The following is a 21,689-nucleotide window of genomic DNA, read 5'->3' on the forward strand; positions in this document are numbered from 1 at the left end:
AACTGGTGGTGCCATTTTAGCTAACCCTATCCGGCAGGTGTTTTTACAGTCATGTCTGCAAAAATACTACAGTATACTAGTCATGTCCACCAAATACTATAGTGAATACTACCGTGAAGTCCGCAAAAACACTAGTCATGTCCGCAAAAACACTACAGTCAATTCCATAGTACGTAAATATAGTAATACTAGTGAATACCATAGTACGTTAAAGAGAGTAATACAGTAGTTTAGACCATATCATTTTTTTCATGTGGGTACAAGGAGAGACGAAGAGAAGGATGCATACACGTACACAAAGGACAAGGGAAAAATAAGGCATTGGACAATTCAAATTCCCTTATTGCCTAGCAGCATCCAACCAACTGAGACTTCGGATCAAACAAGCGGTTAGAACTGTGTGCGCGTGTTATTCTGAAACAGATGCAGTGTGAGAGGAGGGAACAGGAGCCTCAGAAGAACACACCTGTGTCAACATGAACATTCAAAGAAACACACTTGAGGCACAATGATTTTATAACATACTTAGGTTTTTATGTAATCCCCCCCCCAAAACTGGAATGTACGTCTGGAAAGAGGTGATTGGGAAGGAACAGGAGAGCAGAGACCCTGGGGAGGCAACCGAAACCATCTTATAGTGTCCTGCAAAGTCTCAACATTCAGTCTCATCGATCTCAAAAAGGTCTCCTTAACCAACTGCCTACCACATCAAACCATTGTCTCATCCCTTGTCTCACCAACACCTGATCCATCTCTCCTCAGTTCTGAAAAGCAGGGCCCCCTCCTCTGGATGGGGTTATTGGCACAAAATGACTGAGTGGAAAATAGTAGTTGAGAAAGACAAATGAAACACTATGGCAAATGGTACACAGAATACGGTAGAATGGGACACAGAACTACACTGGCCTTAAGTCCAGCTGGTCCCTGGTAGAGAACTAAAAGCAGAGTGTCTTGAAAGGTACACAAGGACAGGACATGTTTATTCTAGCACCCAGAAAATCACTTTCTTATCAGAGGCATCTGCCGCCGTGTCTCAGGTAGTGTGCTGTTGCTTTGTTGTCCAATCAGAGTCCAATGTTGTCGAAGAGTTGTGATGTAAGTATGAGGTCCAAAATGTCCCAGAGTGATGAAATGTCCCAGAGAGGTGTCAGACCCAGAGAGGTGTCAGACCCAGAGAGGTGTCAGACCCAGCCAGAGCTGGACTGATCTGGGATGTTTCCGATCACTCCGTCACTTCCTCCAACACTCTGACTTACAGACCTCAACATCCTAGAAGTCATCACACTACATAAAAACGACCATAGGAATCCATTAGTTTGTATGAAAACATGAAACAATACATCTATTTCTGTGTATGAGGTGTGGTCCTGAGACTCGAGGACTGAGTTTTTAAAGCCAGCGTAAGACATTTCCTCCATAGCACATTGTGTTGAAACGGACTCGTAGACAAAGGATGTTCTAAGTCACATTGGCATGGACTCCACCATGGTGCTATATATGTTGACTATCGTCTGTGGCATTTCAACGATGACCCCTGACCTTTTCGCTTTCTTTACTTGCTGCATTCCTCTCCTCAGCCAGCCAACCGTTGGTCATCAGCTACCAATGCATTGTGGGGAATGAAAAGAGACTGCAGCTGCCACAAAACCAAACAGATCATTTGTCTCGAAAAAAGACACTTTCACCAGACACAGAGGAGCAACATAAACACTACAGTGGGGTTAAAGGTTTCTGTAGCAGTGTGTGGATGTGTGTGTGTGTAGCTGTGTGTACAGTATGGGAGAATCACAGTGTTTGTGGGTTCGTCTGTTCAAACACGTTGCCAATAGTGCTTCCTCTTCTTGAGTACACCTCTTTGTGCTGTTCTCCTCCTTCCTCTGTGAAACTTTATATACAGAAAAGTGAACTATTTCAATGCTAAGGCATTGTAGAGTGAGTGAGAGGATGGGATAAAGGAAGAGTAGATCCTTCATTTCGAAGATGAACACAAAACACAATCCTAAATACCAGTACCTAGATCTCATCTAGACTCCAAAACAGAGAACATACATCACTGAGAAGAAAACAGAAATCTGAACTGAAATATCTACAAACGAGTTAGGAAATCATTCTATTATGTCATCTGTAAAGGATGACCGTGGGTAGAAATCTTGCTTTGATATTTGCTCGTGTGGTTTTGGTTTTAAGACGGACATACCCCGAAAACAGAAGTTATCACGCACCACACACGAGCAGATGTACTGCTTGTGCGTACGTGCGCACGCACACAAAAACACGTTCACTCACGCAAATATACACACACACACACACACACAGACTAACCATTTGAAAAGTGTTGACATTTCATATCTAGTGTCAGCTTTCACTTTGAGTGAGAGGCGACACTGAGCCGCTGCCACTGTGAGTCCATCAGTTTAACGGCCCTCATGTCCAGGCCTCATGGACCCAATCACAGGGTTCAAAAGCAGGGAAGAGGTTCTACCCCCACCAATACACAACCCCCCCCATCCATCCACAATGGCAGACCACTGTACAGTACAGTCCATAGGGCAGGAGGGTGAGGGCAGCCATCCCGACAGTCAGTCATAGAGAGGGAGGTGGGAGGATAAGGGTGTGGAGGGAGCTAGAGGGACAGTTGGATTTCTACGTTGAAAACAGCAGTCTATTTGTGGATACTGCGTCTATGCCAGCTGGGCCGTCTAGATGTCTCCCTCATACTTTGTAGTAGATGTTGGCTGGGCTCTGGGGGGGCATCTCCTGGACGATATAGACGGGGTGGCCGTAGTCCCCGCTCACCTTCTCGTAGTGCGGGCAGTAAGCCTGGTCTGAAGTCCGCAGCGGGATGATGATGTCACTGGGCTCCGAGCCGTTGTTTCCTCCGGCGGAGGAGCCGGCCCCGTTGTTGCTGCCCCTCTTGGGGGTCAGGGTGGCCAGGGTCAGGGTGGGGTGATGGGTCTCAGAGTGCTTGTTCTGTCGCCAGCGGTAACACACCACACAGACGACAGACGTCACGATGAGGAGGAATGCTCCGCCCCCTGCCGCTCCAGTGATCACCGCCACGTTAGAGGAAGGTAAAGGGTTGTTCCCCTCGCCCTCTCCACCAGCCTTGGGCGTGGTACCGTTCCCTGTTAGGGAAGAGGGGTTAGGATCAATGACTAATACTGTAGATACTGTATCATTAAACCAATGAGGAGAGTACTGTACCTTTGGGGTGGAAGCGGTTTGAGTCTGGTTTGGGTTTGGGTGGGAGGCCATATGCATCTATGGGACATCACACAGTTTCTTTAGGGTTGTGAACAACATTACATAGCACAGTTTCATGAATATTGTTACAAAATCTGTACAAGAATATGCCAGACCCCATGCAGATGAATTTATATGAGGATGATTACTATTGAAAGACTAATTACAGCAAATCAAAGAGAATATATATATTTAACAGTAAGGATGGTGATGATACTCACTCTGTCCCACTTTGAGAATCACCTTCATCCCTCGTGTCACACACACTCCTCCTCTCGTGCTGTCCAGCCCCTGCCTCGTCCCATCAGAGGTAGCTAAGAGAGGAAGAGGAGGAGTGGAAGACTACCGTTAGAGAGATACCTAACACTATCCCACACACATGTCAAACTATGCAGTTGAAGTAGTAAATATTGTCAGGTTGGATTACCTCAGCAGGAAACTACATGGAGTCAAAAGCCCTCAAATTATTCCCATCTTTTTTTCACACATGGTAATACATACATTCATACATATATTCTGAAACCACACTTACACACTCTGTAACGTGACACACTTCAACACGTAACATCAGGCAAGCTCACACACACACACACACACACACACACACACACACACACACACACACACACACACACACACACACACACACACACACACACACACACACACACACTCACACACTCACACACAAAACCATGGCACAGCTGGGCCTTCTGGTCAGGGGGACAAGGTCTAAGCAGGAAGCCACAGCCATGTTCTATGAGACACACTGTGAACCCAAAGACACAGCCATGTTCTATCAGACACACTGTGAACCCAAAGCCACAGCCATGTTCTATCAGACACACTGTGAACCCAAAGACACAGCCATGTTCTATCAGACACACTGTGAACCCAAAGACACAGCCATGTTCTATCAGACACACTGTGAACCCAAAGACACAGCCATGTTCTGTCAGACACACTGTGAACCCAAAGACACAGCCATGTTCTGTCAGACACACTGTGAACCCAAAGACACAGCCATGTTCTATCAGACACACTGTGAACCCAAAGACACAGCCATGTTCTATCAGACACACTGTGAACCCAAAGACACAGCCATGTTCTATCAGACACACTGTGAACCCAAAGACACAGCCATGTTCTATCAGACACACTGTGAACCCAAAGACACAGCCATGTTCTATCAGACACACTGTGAACCCAAAGACACAGCCATGTTCTGTCAGACACACTGTGAACCCAAATATATTACGAGCCATTTTAAACAATGCTACCTAATATAATGTTTACATACCCTACATTATTCGTCTCATATGTATACGTATATACTGTACTCTATATCATCTACTGCATCCTTATGTAATACATGTATCACTAGCCACTTTAACTATGCCACTTTGTTTACATACTCATCTCATATGTATATACTGCACTCAATACCATCTACTGTATCTTGCCTATGCCGCTCTGTACCATCACTCATTCATATATCTTTATGTACATATTCTTTATCCCCTTACACTTGTGTCTATAAGGTAGTCGTTTTAGAATTGTTAGCTAGATTACTTGTTGGTTATTACTGCATTGTCGGAACTAGAAGCACAAGCATTTCGCTACACTCGCATTAACATCTGCTAACCATGTGTATGTGACAAATAAAATTTGATTTGATTTGATTTGAACCCACAGCCATGTTCTATCAGACACACTGTGAACCCAAAGCCACAGCCATACCATGCACACAATACCCCAGACACACTGACCACCACATCCCAGCCACATCCCCTGACCTTTTAAACCCAAACCCAGTCATATTAATCCAAACCAAGACCAGTGGCCATTTAAACCCTCATCAGCCATAATCACACCACATGACACCCCCCTACAGCCTCTACCTCCTATTTACCACTTGAGGCTTTAGATTACAACAGTAGGTAAAGTATAGCTGTAAGGAAAGATATATCTCTCTCTCCCCTCTCTCCCTCCCTCCTTCTCTTCCAATTAGGTGTAAAAAACATAAATGAAAGAGTGATAGAACAGAAGAGCAATAAATCATGGAATGATAGAGAACAGAAAGCATGTTAGGTTAATTAAATGAGAACCAGAAAGAAGAGAGACGCAAGGAGGAGTGAGTAATGGAGATGATGACCAAGGAGGAGTGAGTTATGGAGATGATGACCAAGGAGGAGTGAGTTATGGAGATGATGACCAAGGAGGAGTGAGTCATGGAGATGATGACCAAGGAGGAGTGGGTAATGGAGATGATGACCAAGGAGGAGTGAGTAATGGAGATGATGACCAAGGAGGAGTGAGTAATGGAGATGATGACCAAGGAGGAGTGGGTAATGGAGATGATGACCAAGGAGGAGTGAGTAATGGAGATGATGACCAAGGAGGAGTGAGTCATGGAGATGATGACCAAGGAGGAGTGAGTCATGGAGATGATGACCAAGGAGGAGTGAGTAATGGAGATGATGACCAAGGAGGAGTGAGTCATGGAGATGATGACCAAGGAGGAGTGAGTTATGGAGATGATGACCAAGGAGGAATGAGTAATGGAGATGATGACCAAGGAGGAATGAGTAATGGAGATGATGACCAAGGAGGAGTGAGTTATGGAGATGATGACCAAGGAGGAGTGAGTCATGGAGATGATGACCAAGGAGGAGTGAGTAATGGAGATGATGACCAAGGAGGAGTGAGTAATGGAGATGATGACCAAGGAGGAGTGAGTCATGGAGATGATGACCAAGGAGGAGTGAGTTATGGAGATGATGACCAAGGAGGAGTGAGTTATGGAGATGATGACCAAGTTTGGGGCGAGACATAGAAGAGCAGAGAGAAAGAGCAAAGGAGAAAAAGAGGAGCTCGTAATGGAGATGATGATCTGTGGTGAAGGAGAGAAAGAGAGAGAGAGGACGTGATGTACAGCCACGGACAGAAACAGGCGGAAGTTGCTCAGAAAAACCCCCAACACAAGACAAAAGGGAAAGTTGTTAATACATTTAAATAAAACACGACTTACCCATTAACACACAAGCACACCCACTCTGTAACAGAGGAGGATTTATACACAGACAAGCGACAGGAGGAGGGGGGGGGGGGTATTTTCGCCTCTGGCATATCCTAAATTGACCCAGCGAGTAACCCACTTAGCCCAACCCCACCCCCCCTCCTCCCCTTGCCAAACCTCCCCCTCTCTTCTAAGTGAGAGAGCAGCTAAGGGATTGACCTGTGTTGACCAAGGAGTGTAACTCCAAAAGATGGGTTTACCCTGCCTTTAACCGGGCTAAATCGTGACCCGTTTAACCCATCCCATGTGAAATTAAAGAAATCTCTGTGCCTTGCATAAACCCTTTTCCCCACACAACAACCCACCTGGACAAAAGGAATGCATATGTTAGCATGCTGTTCATTGACCACAGCTCGGCCTTCAATACCATAGTGCCCTACACCAGGTGTCGCAGGAAAGCCAAGTAGATCATCAGGGACCCCAGCCACCCAAGCCACGACCTGTTCTCCCCGCTTCAACCACTCAGACGAGGGCAGTACACTTACCTTACCTGATGCTCCCCTTATGGACATTCTTATTACACACTCTGAATCTGAAAACATCATTTTAATTCAGTTCAGCAGATTCAGGCTTTAGTTGTGCCCACGTCAGCTGTCACTCTGCCCAATTGGCCAGTCTCCATCAGCAGTAGAAGCACATACAGACACATTGGGAAGCTACATTAGGGCCAAGTTGGTAAACAGGGCAGGCAGTCTCTCTCTCGCCCACTCTGTCCACCAGGGTGTTAAAACAGGGACACTATCCTACGGGAGGTCACTGAACTCAAATATCTTGCTGCATTTTTTTGCTGGCATGCGCCTTGCAACATGCAGTCAACTTAACGCCATAGCAGTCAGCGTGCAGTCAACGTAATGACTTAGCAGTCAACGTGCATTCAATGTAATGCCATAGCAGTCAGCGTGCAGTCAACATAATGACATAGCAGTCAGCGTGCAGTCAACGTAATGACATAGCAGTCAACGTGCATTCAACGTAACGCCATAGCAGTCAGCGTGCAGTCAACGTAATGACATAGCAGTCAACGTGCATTCAACGTAACGCCATAGCAGTCAGCGTGCAGTCAACGTAATGACATAGCAGTCAACGTGCATTCAACGTAACGCCATAGCAGTCAGCGTGCAGTCAACGTAATGACATAGCAGTCAACGTGCATTCAAAGTAACGCCATAGCAGTCAGCGTGCAGTCAACATAACGCCATAGCAGTCAACGTAATGACATAGCAGTCAGCGTGCGTTCAAAGTAACGCCATAGCAGTCAACGTAATGACATAGCAGTCAATGTGCAGTCAACGTAATGACATAGCAGTCAATGTGCAGTCAACGTAATGACATAGCAGTCAACATGCGTTCAATGTACCGCCATAGCAGTAAACGTGCAGTCAACGTAATGCCATAAGTCAACGTGCAGTCAACGTAATGACATAACAGTCAACGTGCAGTCAACATAACGCCATAGCAGTCAACGGGCAGTCAACGTAATGACATAGCAGTCAACGTGCAGTCAACATAACGCCATAACAGTCAATGTGCAGTCAGCGTAATGACATAGCAGTCAACGTGCAGTCAACATAACGCCATAGCAGTCAACGTGCAGTCAATGTAGCGCCATAGCAGTCAACGTGTAGTCAATGTAGCGCCATAGTAGTCAACGTGCAGTCAATGTAGCACCATAGCAGTCAACGTGCAGCCAACGTAATGCCATAGCAGTCAACGTGCAGTCAACGTTCCCTTACAGGGAAGTGGATAGGTTTGGCTAGACATGGTTGGAAATCTAGACTGCAATCTGTATGTTGTAAAGTACAGTAGCCTAATATCAGCCCATTGTTAACAAGCCTGTTATCTGGTGTTCTAAATGAGGTGTGGTCTGTGTGTAGGCTATGTTCTAAACATGACTCAGCCAAGCTCCATGCAGTACAGTTATCTGATGTTCTAAATGAGGTGTGGTCTGTGTGTAGGCTATGTTCTAAACATGACTCAGCCAAGCTCCATGCAGTACAGTTATCTGATGTTCTAAATGAGGTGTGGTCTGTGTGTAGGCTATGTTCTAAACATGACTCAGCCAAGCTCCATGCAGTACAGTTATCTGGTGTTCTAAATGAGGTGTGGTCTGTGTGTAGGCTATGTTCTAAACATGACTCAGCCAAGCTCCATGCAGTACAGTTATCTGATGTTCTAAATGAGGTGTGGTCTGTGTGTAGGCTATGTTCTAAACATGACTCAGCCAAGCTCCATGCAGTACAGTTATCTGGTGTTCTAAATGAGGTGTGGTCTGTGTGTAGGCTATGTTCTAAACATGACTCAGCCAAGCTGCATGCAGTACAGTGCAGTGCAGTGCAGTGCTGCTCTATCCCTGGTTGGTATAGTGGGGTTGGACTCTGATGTCTGACTCAGATAAGGTTATGTTGTGGCTGAGGGGCACATAAAAAGTGACAGGCTTTAACATCCATTAAAACAAACTCTGCTCAGCTCACAGAGATGAAGCTTTACACTTGGCTGGCTGTTACAGTAGGTGGAAGGATGCTAAAATGTATGAATTTAGGATTGACAATAAACCATTTGCGATGATGTATTGATCGTAACATACTTTTTACTGTGTGCAAGACATTGGCTCCTATTCCATCTTAACATAGTAAACAGATATACTGTATGGTCTAAAACACGTGTTGTATTGTGCTGCATGAGCGCACGTTTACATTCACATGCACTCACCCAAACCATGTGTTCTGCAAGAAATTCCCCCTGCGTATTGATTTAAACCTGCTTCCAACAAGGCACAAATATACTTATCTTAGGAATCTGGTGACTGGGTTTGATTGAATAGGGTTCCTTGTATTGATAAAGGGCCCTTCTGCATTTGCTACATCCATTTTTTTATATATATATTTTTTTAACTTATGACTGAAATGTACTCATTGATTCTTGAAGAATATAACTTCTAAATGCCTCATGAGCTTAGTTCAACCATGCCATCAGAACCCAATGTTTGTAAACAAGGTAAATGTAAAACACTATAAAGCCTCCAAACATGGTTACATTTTTTAAAATGATATTATTGATATTATTAGTCCTTGCATCCATAGCTCTGTCTATGATTTTAAGAGTGGTTACAATTCTCCAGTCCCATCGCTCAGCTTTTTACCGAAACAGGGGCAGAGAACACTCTTATCGTTTGAACTGCTGATTGCCGCTTTAAAAACTCAGATTCTTCCCTCTCTATTCTCCCTTACATCTCTGTCCATGCAAGCTTCAAATAATTGGTTTATAGGCTAACACACCCTCTTTCAAATTGAATTTGTGTTTTTTTTTTGTAGGTTGTAACTTGGGCCGAAACAATTTTCCCCAATCTGTGTGGGCAGCAGTGTCTCCGGAGCCAAATAGCAGTAGCCCTGCCTCAGTGCACTAATCTGTAATTCGTGGAGTCACTGAGGACACCGCCTGATTGGACACAAATTGAAACAGATGACGCTTCACCTCTCTTTGATTGGATGAGGCCGTTCACTGAATACTAACTGTGGTTATTAGGCAATAGAAGGCTTGGCAGTTGAAGCAGGTACTCAGATTTAGGGTCAGGGTTCACCTTAGCTAAATAGACAGATTCACACCTGTGACTCGGCATCACCTGTCCTTCCTTGTCTTCTCTCTTTCGCTGTTCCGCTCTGGCTATCAACGCTTTCTGTCTCTGCAGGCCATCTGTGTCTCCGTCTACACCTTCATCAGAGAAACCTCTCCCTCATCATCATTGTACCTCAGGTACATCATGTACATCATTACATTGCAGAGCAAAGCCCAAAACACAGCGAGCTGATTTCCAATAGAGTAAAAGAAAGACGGACCAAAATAGGGTTGGAAAAGGTGAATCGATGGCAGAAATAAGACAGAGGTGAGAGAGAGCAGGGGAGATGGAAGAAGAGAAGGAGGGAGGAAGGGAGAGAGGCTGAGAGCACAAACAGGGGGAGTGGGAGGGAGAGAGAGAAGGGAAGGGAGAGAGGCTGAGAGCACAAACAGGGGGAGTGGGAGGGAGAGAGAGAAGGGAAGGGAGAGAGGCTGAGAGCACAAACAGGGGGAGTGGGAGGGAGAGAGAGAAGGGAAGGGAGAGAGGCTGAGAGCACAAACAGGGGGAGTGGGAGGGAGAGAGAGAAGGGAAGGGAGAGAGGCTGAGAGCACAAACAGGGGGAGTGGGAGGGAGAGAGAGAAGGGGAGGGAAGACTAAATGAAGAAACAGGGAATGTGGAGAGAGAGATTGAGTGAGAGAGAGAGAGAGTTAGAGAGAGAGACAGAGATGAGGAGACGTAGAGGCTCTATCGGAGGCTGAAATCTGAAAGGGTTTTCTGGGTCATGGTCCTGTCAGCTCCAGTGGGGATAGGGAGAGATAAGACGCTGGTGGAGATAACACACAGGATGAGGAAACACATGGAGACACATTGTCAGACAGGCAAAGAGGAAGAGAAAACAGCGGTGCTCCATCAGCTGTGTAATGGCTGATTATGCTCTGCCTGGATCCCTCGGACAGGCCCATACTGCCCAGGACGCATTACCAAACACATACATCCTTACCCAACTGTCACACACATACACACACCCTCCAAAACCTGTAAGACAAAGACAAAACATAATCATAGCCACCTACGCACAGTACACAAAGACCTTCTCCAATGCCGACACTCCCATGTCCTTAATAAGGGTCTCTTTTCATTCATGTTTCATCCAATTGAGTATATGGTGACGTTAATCATGTTTGTTCATTATGTGAGGCGAATCGTTGTTCCCACCCGGCAGAGTTGTATTATTGACAGAGGAGGTGAAATGCTGCACATGGAAAGAGGATTGGAGATCTGAGATTGCTCTATATCATTTAAGGCTCTTTCCCCTCGAGTACAATCAAAAAAGCCTGCCCGCCCCCACACTGCAACCTCACAAAGAGGAGAACAAATACACAATAAAAAGAGACATTATAGAGAGCCATCCAGCCGAACTAACCCAGTCTGACAACTGAGTCAGATCACAGCCAAGGGGGTAGAGGAGCAGAGAAAGAGAGAAAGTGAGAGAGGGATAGAGGGGGAGAGAGGGGGAGAGAGGGATAGAGGGGGAGAGAGGGGGAGAGAGGGATAGAGATGGGATCAAATCTCTTTTTAAATCGGCGTCTCCGCCGACTGTCTCAGTGTAGTCACGTTAGCTGTGTTACTTATGCCAATGCTAGGCCCATGTGTTAGCTATGTGTGTGTGTGGGTGTGTGTGTGTGTGTGTGTGTGTGTGTGTGTGTGTGTGTGTGTGTGTGTGTGTGTGTGTGTGGTAGCAGCATTACACGGGTTAGCTATGTGTGTGTGTGGCTATGTGTGTGAAGCTTGTCAGCAGTGTGTGTGTGTGTGTGGTAGCAGCATTACACGTGTTAGCTATGTGTGTGTGTGGCTATGTGTGTGAAGCTTGTCAGCAGTGTGTGTGTGTGTGTGTGTGTGTGTGTGTGTGTGTGTGTGTGTGTGTGTGTGTGTGTGTGTGTGTGTGTGTGTGTGTGTGTGTGTGTGTGTGTGTGCGTGCGTGTGTGTGCGGCGAGAGGATACAGTCTGTTACGTTAGAGCCTGGGAAAAGGAGAAGGGCCTCCCCCCTCTCTCTGTTCATTATCCTAATTAGTTTCTTAATGGCATACATTAAAAGTATGTCACTGGTTGGAGGAGGGTAGCAGGACCGATGGGAGAAAAGAAAGGAATAGATATACAGCTACAGCGTGTGTAGAAAAACACATCTGTTCTATATCTTCCATATGTTCCTCATGTCAGATATGAGTATCAAGGTCAACATCTAAGTAATAAAAAAAAGACATCCCCCCCCCCCCCCAGACACACTAATGTTTAAATGGTATTTCCTGTTTGTAGGTATGTTATAACACGTGCTTGCTCACAGACCATGTCAACTAAGTACCTCTCTCTCTGTCAGGCCTCAGAGGCACACGAGGTGGACTGACTGGCACCTGAGAGGTCTCAGTCTGTCTCTAGTACCTGAAGAGAAGAGGCACAGTCAGATTAAGGATGGTGAAGAGATCCTCTTCCTGGAGCCATTACATCATCACCCTCACGCTCCACACAGGCAGATTATTTGGCCTTTTCTACGTCTATTAAAGACTTGCCTGGGGGACTGTACACCATACTGAGAATTAAGCCTCTGGCATGACAGCAAATCCCATAGCCTTAGGGGTGGTAGCAGAATGTGTGTGTGTTACGCAGATCTACAAGTGCCTGTTCAAGCATGAGCTCCACCATGTTATAGTTAATACCGCAGTTACAGAGATCAACTCTATATTACCCTGGTATCGTCTGTCTGTCTCTGTCTCTGTCTGTGTCTCTGTCTGTCTGTCTGTCTGTCTGTCTGTCTGTCTGTCTGTCTGTCTGTCTGTCTGTCTGTCTGTCTGTCTGTCTGTCTGTCTGTCTGTCTGTCTGTCTGTCTGTCTGTCTGTCGTTGTCCCTAGTGAACAGCTGGTGGAGTGAATTCCCCCAATCCCCTGACCACTGTAATCTCTCTCTCTGCTCACGAATGTCTGTAAAAACAATGTCTGTGTGTGTGTGTGTGTGTGTGTGTGTGTGTGTGTGTGTGTGTGTGTGTGTGTGTGTGTGTGTGTGTGTGTGTGTGTGTGTGTGTGTGTGTGTGTGTGTGTGTGTGTGTGTGTGTGTGTGTGTGTGACAGAGAGAGAGTCCCTGCAGATGTCCTGCCGCCGTGTTTAAAAAGTGTGTGAACGTCTGTGTTAATGTGAGTTGCTGGCACAACCAGAAGGTTATTGAATCACTGTGTTAAACCTTTTCAATCCATTTTTTGGGGGAGAATTGTACGGAATGACATTCATCAGCGAGGAAAACACACACACAGTACATACATGAATGTTCGGTAAAGCACATGCAGAAAAACAGAGATGGATGCTTGAATAGACAAGCATGAACAAGCAGATACAAAGGCCATCTCTCATTTCTGTTGCACTCTCTCTCTACACACAAACACTCACAACTACAGCGTGGTACGGTTCTGATTGTTGACCTAGATCGGGGAAGCGACGTGTCACTTTGTGTTATTCACAGTCATCACACAGCCCCCCTCTCTTACACACACACAGGATCACACACGGAACAGTCACTGGACTGTTACTAGCGAGTGTTCCATGTTCTCTCACAGTCTCTTCTCTCCTCTCACAGTCTCTTCTCTCCTCTCACAGTCTCTTCTCTCCTCTCACAGTCTCTTCTCTCCTCTCACACATATATATAAGTATTTAGTCAGCCACCAATTGTGCAAGTTCTCCCACTTAAAAAGATGAGAGGCCTGTAATTTTCATGATAGGTACACTTCAACTATGACAGACAAAATTTGAAGAAAAAAATCCAGAAAATCACATTGTAGGATTTTTTATGATTTTATTTGCAAAGTATGGTGGAAAATAAGTATTTGGTCACCTACAAACATGCAAGATTTCTGGCTCTCACAGACCTGTAACTTCTTCTTTAAGAGGCTCCTCTGTCCTCCACTCGTTACCTGTATTAATGGCACCTGTTTGAACTTGTTATCAGTATAAAAGACACCTGTACACGACCTCAAAAAGTCACACTCCAAACTCCACTATGGCCAAGACCAAAGAGCTGTCAAAGGACACCAGAAACAAAATTGTAGACCTGCACCAGGCTGGGAAGACTGAATCTGCAATAGGTAAGCAGCTTGGTTTGAAGAAATCAACTGTGGGAGCAATTATTAGGAAATGGAAGACATACAAGACCACTGATAATCTCCCTCGATCTGGGGCTCCACGCAAGATCTCACCCCGTGGGGTCAAAATGATCACAAGATCAAAAAATCCCAGAACTATACGGGGGGACCTAGTGAATGACCTGCAGAGAGCTGGGACCAAAGTAACAAATCCTACCATCAGTAACACACTACGCCGCCAGGGACTCAAATCCTGCAGTGCCAGACGTGTCCCCCTGCTTAAGCCAGTACATGTCCAGGCCCGTCTGAAGTTTGATAGAGAGCATTTGGATGATCCAGAAGAAGATTGGGAGAATGTCATATGGTCAGATGAAACCAAAATAAAACTTTTGGGTAAAAACTCAACTCGTCATGTTTGGAGGACAAAGAATGCTGAGTTGCATCCAAAGAACACCATACCTACTGTGAAGCATGGGGGTGGAAACATCATGCTTTGGGGCTGTTTTTCTGCAAAGGGACCAGGACGACTGATCCGTGTAAAGGAAAGAATGAATGGGGCCATGTATCGTGAGATTTTGAGTGAAAACCTCCTTCCATCAGCAAGGGCATTGAAGATGAAACGTGGCTAGGTCTTTCAGCATGACAATGATCCCAAACACACCACCTGGGCAACGAAGGAGTGGTTCCGAAAGAAGCATTTCAAGGTCCTGGAGTGGCCTAGCCAGTCTCCAGATCTCAACCCCATAGAAAATCTTTGGAGGGAGTTGAAAGTCCGTGCAGCCCCAAAACATCACTGCTCTAGAGGAGATCTGCATGGAGGAATGGGCCACAATACCAGCAACAGTGTGTTAAAACCTTGTGAAGACTTACAGAAAACGTTTGACCTCTGTCATTGCCAACAAAGGGTATATAACAAAGTATTGAGATAAACTTTTGTTATGGACCAAATACTTATTTTCCACCATAATTTGCAAATAAATTCATAAAGAATCCTACAATGTGATTTTCTGGATTTTTTTAGTTGTCATAGTTGAAGTATACCTATGATGAAAATTACAGGCCTCTCTCATCTTTTTAAGTGGGAGAACTTGCACAATTGGTGGCTGACTAAATACTTTTTTGCCCCACTGTATATATATTTTGCATGCAGGCATACACGCATGCGGAGACACACACAGAGCGAGCAAACGGTCTGCTCCTTTTCGCTATTCAGCTTAACACTGATAAATAATCCAACTAGCTCCTCAATTATCAACCTCTCTACACAGCACACACTGATGCATTATGACACCATAAAACACACTGTCAACGGCCAACCTGCCAGCAGCCAACACACTCGTACCCAGTGTGTGTCAGGCAGTCAGTCAAAACACACCCACCCATGCAGGCATGTACAGGCATGCACACAAGCACAGACAGTCACACTTGGAGCATCAGCTTGATAAAATGCCACACACAGACAGAAGCCCTCCACTGTGAGGCGAGTCATTTAGAGTGAGCGTTTGGCTTGATGTGATCATGGTGCAGCATTGTTTGACTGCCTCTCTCATGTTGTTTTTTGGGATGGCTGTGGCTGAAGTGCTCCCACGGGAGCCGTATGACTGCTGAGTGATCAAACCTAGTCGACGGAGCTCCTATAACGAAGACAACAGAGCAGGAGAACGCTCACTAAATGCTCGGACAGTAAAACACCTCTATGCAATCTAATATTCTTACAACATACCTGCATCCACTTGTCTGACTACATCTAATGAAAATAACTTGTGAGCACAATGCTTCACAAAGATAGACACACAACTGTACCTACACACACCAGTTAAAACCCAGAAGTGAGAAAAGTTACCATACTCACACACACCTGCAGCTTTGGCCCTAAGTTCCAAAGTATATTCACCATGTCCCCACCTGGGATTTGAACACTCAACCTCTTGGTTCACAGCATGCTGAGCTTCCTGCTACACCACCATGTCCAGGTCAATGACCGATTTCACCTGTATTGCTACACTTTGCACTTCAAAGTAAATCTCAACTCTGTTAAAAGTACACTCAAGAAAAACTAATTGTATTAATCATAGTGATTTAGGAGTAACATGAAAGCAGAATAATATTCCCCACTAACTTTATTAGACAACTATACAGAAAAACCTTGCTGAAATAAGTCAATCAAATCAATGATGAGAGAACAGTCAGATTATCTGATAATTGGCACCGACATGATGAAGTAGCAGGAAGATCGGAATGCCATGAACCAAGAGGTAGTGAGTTCAAATCCCAGGTGAGGACATATTGAATAATAACTACTGTATAAATTAACATGCACAATGTAATCATGTAAGTTAAAAGCACTGTTTGTGTGTGTAACCCGCTTTCTTTAGTTAAGATTCCCCAAATTATAATTTAGAGTTGAGAAAACACACCATTTTAAATTGACTAGGTTTTGTCAAATTGGAGCTAAGTTTTGGCCAACATTTTTTGTTCAGGTAACACTTGGAACGAAACGTTTAGTAAACGGAAAACAAAAGACTGTGGAACCAGTTACTTAATAATAATAAGTTGAAACAACTAGTTTTTTTGTATAGTCCATGTTGGCTGGCTAGGCTGGTTTGGTGTGGGCAGTGGTGGCCTATGTCTGGCTGCTTGACTGAGCTGTGGGCTGGAGACCCAGTCAACTGGGTCATTCCCCCATTGCCCACTGTGCCCTTGAGCTCTCCACCATGCATCACTGCCAATTAAACACCAGTGCTCAAACGACATCAACATGTTGATGCAAATATGTAAAACAGCAGGCCGGTGAATGAACTCCCTCTCCTCACCCAGCTTTCTTTGTCTCTCAGTACTCCAACTCATTACTGCCATATTGGAAACATTAACAAATGCCAATCAATATAGGTTAACTAGATGCGATTTCCACATGGTTAGATTACCCCCCCCCCCCCCCCACACACACATCATTCCTTTCCATATCTCCTCAGTGTGGGGAGTGAGTGTGATGAGTGGCACTCAGTCTGACTGTCATGGCTGGATCAGAGCATGTAGAGCTCAGTCTGACTGCCATGGCTGGATCAGAGCATGTAGAGCTCAGTCTGACTGTCATGGCTGGATCAGAGCATGTAGAGCTCAGTCTGACTGTCATGGCTGGATCAGAGCATGTAGAGCTCAGTCTGACTGTCATGGCTGGCTCAGAGCATGTAGAGCTCAGTCTGACTGTCATGGCTGGATCAGAGCATGTAGAGCTCAGTCTGACTGTCATGGCTGGCTCAGAGCCTGTAGAGCTCAGTCTGCTGATCTGCTCCTGTCATGCAGGGGAGTACACACACTGCTGAGCCCCAGGCCTCTCATACACAAACTCACACTGTCTACTACAGAGCTAGGAGAGAGGCTAGAAAACAGAGGTACAGTGGCACTGCTCAACACTGCTCTATCTGTGTCACTCATTGTGAGAGACACATGGAAATACTTTCTCATGGAGACACAGAAATGCATCACAAATTGGAAAGTTCTGGAATGATAGTGCTTCCATAGTGCATACCACACATTTTAAAAATGTTTCCCTTTCCCCCCCTCACATATCTCTCTCTCTCTCTCTCTCTCTTACACACACACACACAGGTCCCCTCACCTATGATGTAGTAGTCCGTCAGGGTCTTGAACTCGTGTCCCCACAGGTTGGGGGAGAACTCCTGGAACTTGATGGTGAAGCGCATGTCACTGTTGGGCTTGTCACAGGTGAGCAGCAGGTTGGGCGCGCCCATCACCTCACAGCGGTCGGCCTGCTCACGCATGGACACCAGGTACAGCTTGTAGTACTCATACTCACTGGGGGAGCGGGGGCCTGGGGGGTTGGAGGCTGGGCAGATCAGGTCCAGACGATCTCCTATCTGGGGGTACAACACATACCCCCTGTCATCCTGGAACCTGCAGAGGGAGACAGAGAGTGGTGAGAATGGTATCCATGGCAACAAATGATTGACAGTGTGATATTTACCCATCTCTGTGTCTGACAGCTTGTGTTTGGAGAGGAGGCCTCTCATCTATTCATGGCACAGTTTGGAGGCACAGACGAGTGCCTGTGGGAGCACTGGGTGTGCGGGTACATGCATGGCTGTGGGAGTGGTATGTGTGTTTCTTTCTGTGGATGAATGTGTGTTGGGGTGTGTGTGTGTGTGTGAGAGAGAGAGAGAGAGAGAGAGAGAGAGAGAGAGAGAGAGGAGAGAGAGGAGAGAGAGAGAGGAGAGGGGAGAGAGAGAGACAGGAGAGAGAGAGAGCATCAGATTAGTCTTCTGCCAAGAATCCCAATCAACCACTAGCCTGTATTCTGGTAACCAGTAGCTCATGACTAGTAACATTCTCACTGTTTATGTTTCATTTAATAAATGAGATGAGAAAGTGGTTGAAAGGACAAAACAAGAGGAGAGATAGAGTTGTATTGTCACATACACTTGATAGGTGCAGTGAAATGTGTTGTTTTACACGGTCAGCCATAGTAGTATGATAGGTGCAGGGAAATGTGTTGTTTTACAGGGTCAGCCATAGTAGTATGATAGGTGCAGTGAAATGTGTTGTTTTACAGGGTCAGCCATAGTAGTATGATAGGAGCAGTGAAATGTGTTAGCTGTGGTGTCTACGGTTAGCTGATGTTTCTAGTGACTGTTAGCTGTGGTGTCTAAGGTTAGCTGATGTTTCCATTGACTGTTAGCTGTGGTGTCTACGGTTAGCTGATGTTTCCATTGACTGTTAGCTGTGGTGTCTACGGTTAGCTGATGTTTCCATTGACTGTTAGCTGTGGTGTCTAAGGTTAGCTGATGTTTCTAGTGACTGTTAGCTGTGGTGTCTAAGGTTAGCTGATGTTTCTAGTGACTGTTAGCTGTGGTGTCTAAGGTTAGCTGATGTTTCTAGTGACTGTTAGCTGTGGTGTCTACGGTTAGCTGATGTTTCTAGTGACTGTTAGCTGTGGTGTCTAAGGTTAGCTGATGTTTCTAGTGATTGTTAGCTGTGGTGTCTAAGGTTAGCTGATGTTTCTAGTGACTGTTAGCTGTGGTGTCTAAGGTTAGCTGATGTTTCTAGTGATTGTTAGCTGTGGTGTCTAAGGTTAGCTGATGTTTCTAGTGACTGGTAGTTGTGGTGTCTACGGTTAGCTGATGTTTCTAGTGACTGTTAGCTGTGGTGTCTACGGTTAGCTGATGTTTCCATTGACTGTTAGCTGTGGTGTCTAAGGTTAGCTGATGTTTCTAGTGACTGTTAGCTGAGGTGTCTAAGGTTAGCTGATGTTTCTAGTGACTGTTAGCTGTGGTGTCTTAGGTTAGCTGATGTTTCTAGTGATTGTTAGCTGTGGTGTCTAAGGTTAGCTGATGTTTCTAGTGATTGTTAGCTGTGGTGTCTACGGTTAGCTGATGTTTCTAGTGACTGTTAGCTGTGGTGTCTAAGGTTAGCTGATGTTTCTAGTGACTGTTAGCTGTGGTGTCTAAGGTTAGCTGATGTTTCTAGTGACTGTTAGCTGTGGTGTCTAAGGTTAGCTGATGTTTCTAGTGACTGTTATCTGTGGTGTCTAAGGTTAGCTGATGTTTCTAGTGACTGTTAGTTGTGGTGTCTAAGGTTAGCTGATGTTTCTAGTGATTGTTAGCTGTGGTGTCTAAGGTTAGCTGATGTTTCTAGTGATTGTTAGCTGTGGTGTCTAAGGTTAGCTGATGTTTCTAGTGACTGTTAGTTGTGGTGTCTACGGTTAGCTGATGTTTCTAGTGACTGTTAGCTGTGGTGTCTAAGGTTAGCTGATGTTTCTAGTGACTGTTAGCTGTGGTGTCTAAGGTTAGCTGATGTTTCTAGTGATTGTTAGCTGTGGTGTCTAAGGTTAGCTGATGTTTCTAGTGACTGTTAGCTGTGGTGTCTAAGGTTAGCTGATGTTTCTAGTGATTGTTAGCTGTGGTGTCTAAGGTTAGCTGATGTTTCTAGTGACTGTTAGTTGTGGTGTCTAAGGTTAGCTGATGTTTCTAGTGATTGTTAGCTGTGGTGTCTAAGGTTAGCTGATGTTTCTAGTGATTGTTAGCTGTGGTTTCTAGTGATTGTTAGCTGTGGTGTCTAAGGTTAGCTGATGTTTCTAGTGACTGTTAGTTGTGGTGTCTACGGTTAGCTGATGTTTCTAGTGATTGTTAGCTGTGGTGTCTAAGGTTAGCTGATGTTTCTAGTGACTGTTAGCTGTGGTGTCTAAGGTTAGCTGATGTTTCTAGTGATTGTTAGCTGTGGTGTCTAAGGTTAGCTGATGTTTCTAGTGACTGTTAGCTGTGGTGTCTAAGGTTAGCTGATGTTTCTAGTGATTGTTAGCTGTGGTGTCTAAGGTTAGCTGATGTTTCTAGTGACTGTTAGTTGTGGTGTCTAAGGTTAGCTGATGTTTCTAGTGATTGTTAGCTGTGGTGTCTAAGGTTAGCTGATGTTTCTAGTGACTGTTAGCTGTGGTGTCTAAGGTTAGCTGATGTTTCTAGTGACTGTTAGCTGTGGTGTCTAAGGTTAGCTGATGTTTCTAGTGACTGTTAGCTGTGGTGTCTAAGGTTAGCTGATGTTTCTAGTGACTGTTTAAAGAAAACTGATCCATGGATTAAAAAAAAGGTGCTATCTAGCACCAAAGAGGGTTCTTCGGCTGTCCCCATAGGAGAACCCTTTGAAGAACCCCATTTGGTTCCTTGTAGAACCCTTTTGGGTTTCACCCTTTCTCCTATAGGGACAGCCGCAGAACACTTTTTCTAAGAGTGTACTTTCAGGTTAAGGAACCATCTAAGATTAAGTTGTAAATAGTGAACTACAGATTTTTCACCTTGGACATTCAAACCAGTGACCTTTCTGTTACTGGCCCAGTGCTCTAAACGCTAGGCTACTTGCCACCCTTAAAAAGAAAAGGGCGAACTCAACTAATGAAGAGAGAAACAGGGACAGAGAGACAGAGAGTGTATCGGAGGCTGAAATCTGAAAGGGTTTTCTGGGTCATGGTCCTGTCAGCTCCAGTGGGGATAGGGAGAGATAAGGCGCTGGTGGAGATAACACACAGGATGAGGAAACACATGCAGAAACATTGTCAGACAGGCAAAGAGGAAGAGAAAACAGCGGGCTCCTTTAGAGAGAGAGAGAGGGAGAGAGGGAGTGCCGTGTGTGTGACTGTGTTGCGTGGCCGATCTCAGTCACAACACACATTACCCTGTCATTAACACTACCAAGACTTTCGACAGGACTGCAATTTGCCACCGACCATAGTCAAACAGAGTGAACACTGCAGTACAGAGCAGCTTCAGTGAGGGAATGGAGGCTACAGGCTTGGATGAGTCCTCTGTCTGTGTTATTCTGCGTGCTTTCACAATGTTAGCCAGCAAGCTGGAGTAAAATGTCATTTTAAAAATAATAATCATTGACAACTAAGCTCTCTAATTGTTACTCTAATCCACAAATGGTTCCTCCCTAATAATCCTAGAGTAAATTATGCTGCCATGGTTTTCGCTTTTAATACAACTTCTTAGAATTGTGGGATTTCGCAGTGGTTTTTGTCGTCTGGCATTCCAATGTGAACTTCCCATGATTCTTGCTAAATCCAACAGCCGTTAACAGTCTGAGGACACATTTAATTCCGTGTGATTTCGCTGTCATTTCACGGTGCAACCATGCTAAACTCCCCACCTTGAGTCTCTCACAGACCTCCAGTCACAAGCTCAATGTA

At 45.2% G+C, this 21,689-nt stretch overlaps 1 protein-coding gene across 1 annotated transcript in view; it reads right to left on the minus strand.

Annotated features, from left to right (window-relative positions):
- Positions 1–509: 509 nt before the first annotated feature.
- Positions 510–21,689, minus strand: part of LOC109872537 (ephrin-B3-like) — a 37,627-nt gene continuing 16,447 nt past the window's right edge. The window contains exons 2-5 of the mRNA XM_031807656.1: positions 17,616–17,911; positions 3,465–3,557; positions 3,205–3,261; positions 510–3,125 (exon numbers count right to left, since the gene is read on the minus strand). Of these exons, the coding sequence (XP_031663516.1) occupies positions 2,713–3,125; positions 3,205–3,261; positions 3,465–3,557; positions 17,616–17,911 (859 nt within the window). The 3' untranslated portion in view covers positions 510–2,712. The remainder of the gene's footprint in view (positions 3,126–3,204; positions 3,262–3,464; positions 3,558–17,615; positions 17,912–21,689) is intronic.

This window comes from Oncorhynchus kisutch, linkage group LG28 (genome assembly GCF_002021735.2).
Source record: "Oncorhynchus kisutch isolate 150728-3 linkage group LG28, Okis_V2, whole genome shotgun sequence".
NCBI lineage: Eukaryota > Metazoa > Chordata > Actinopteri > Salmoniformes > Salmonidae > Oncorhynchus > Oncorhynchus kisutch.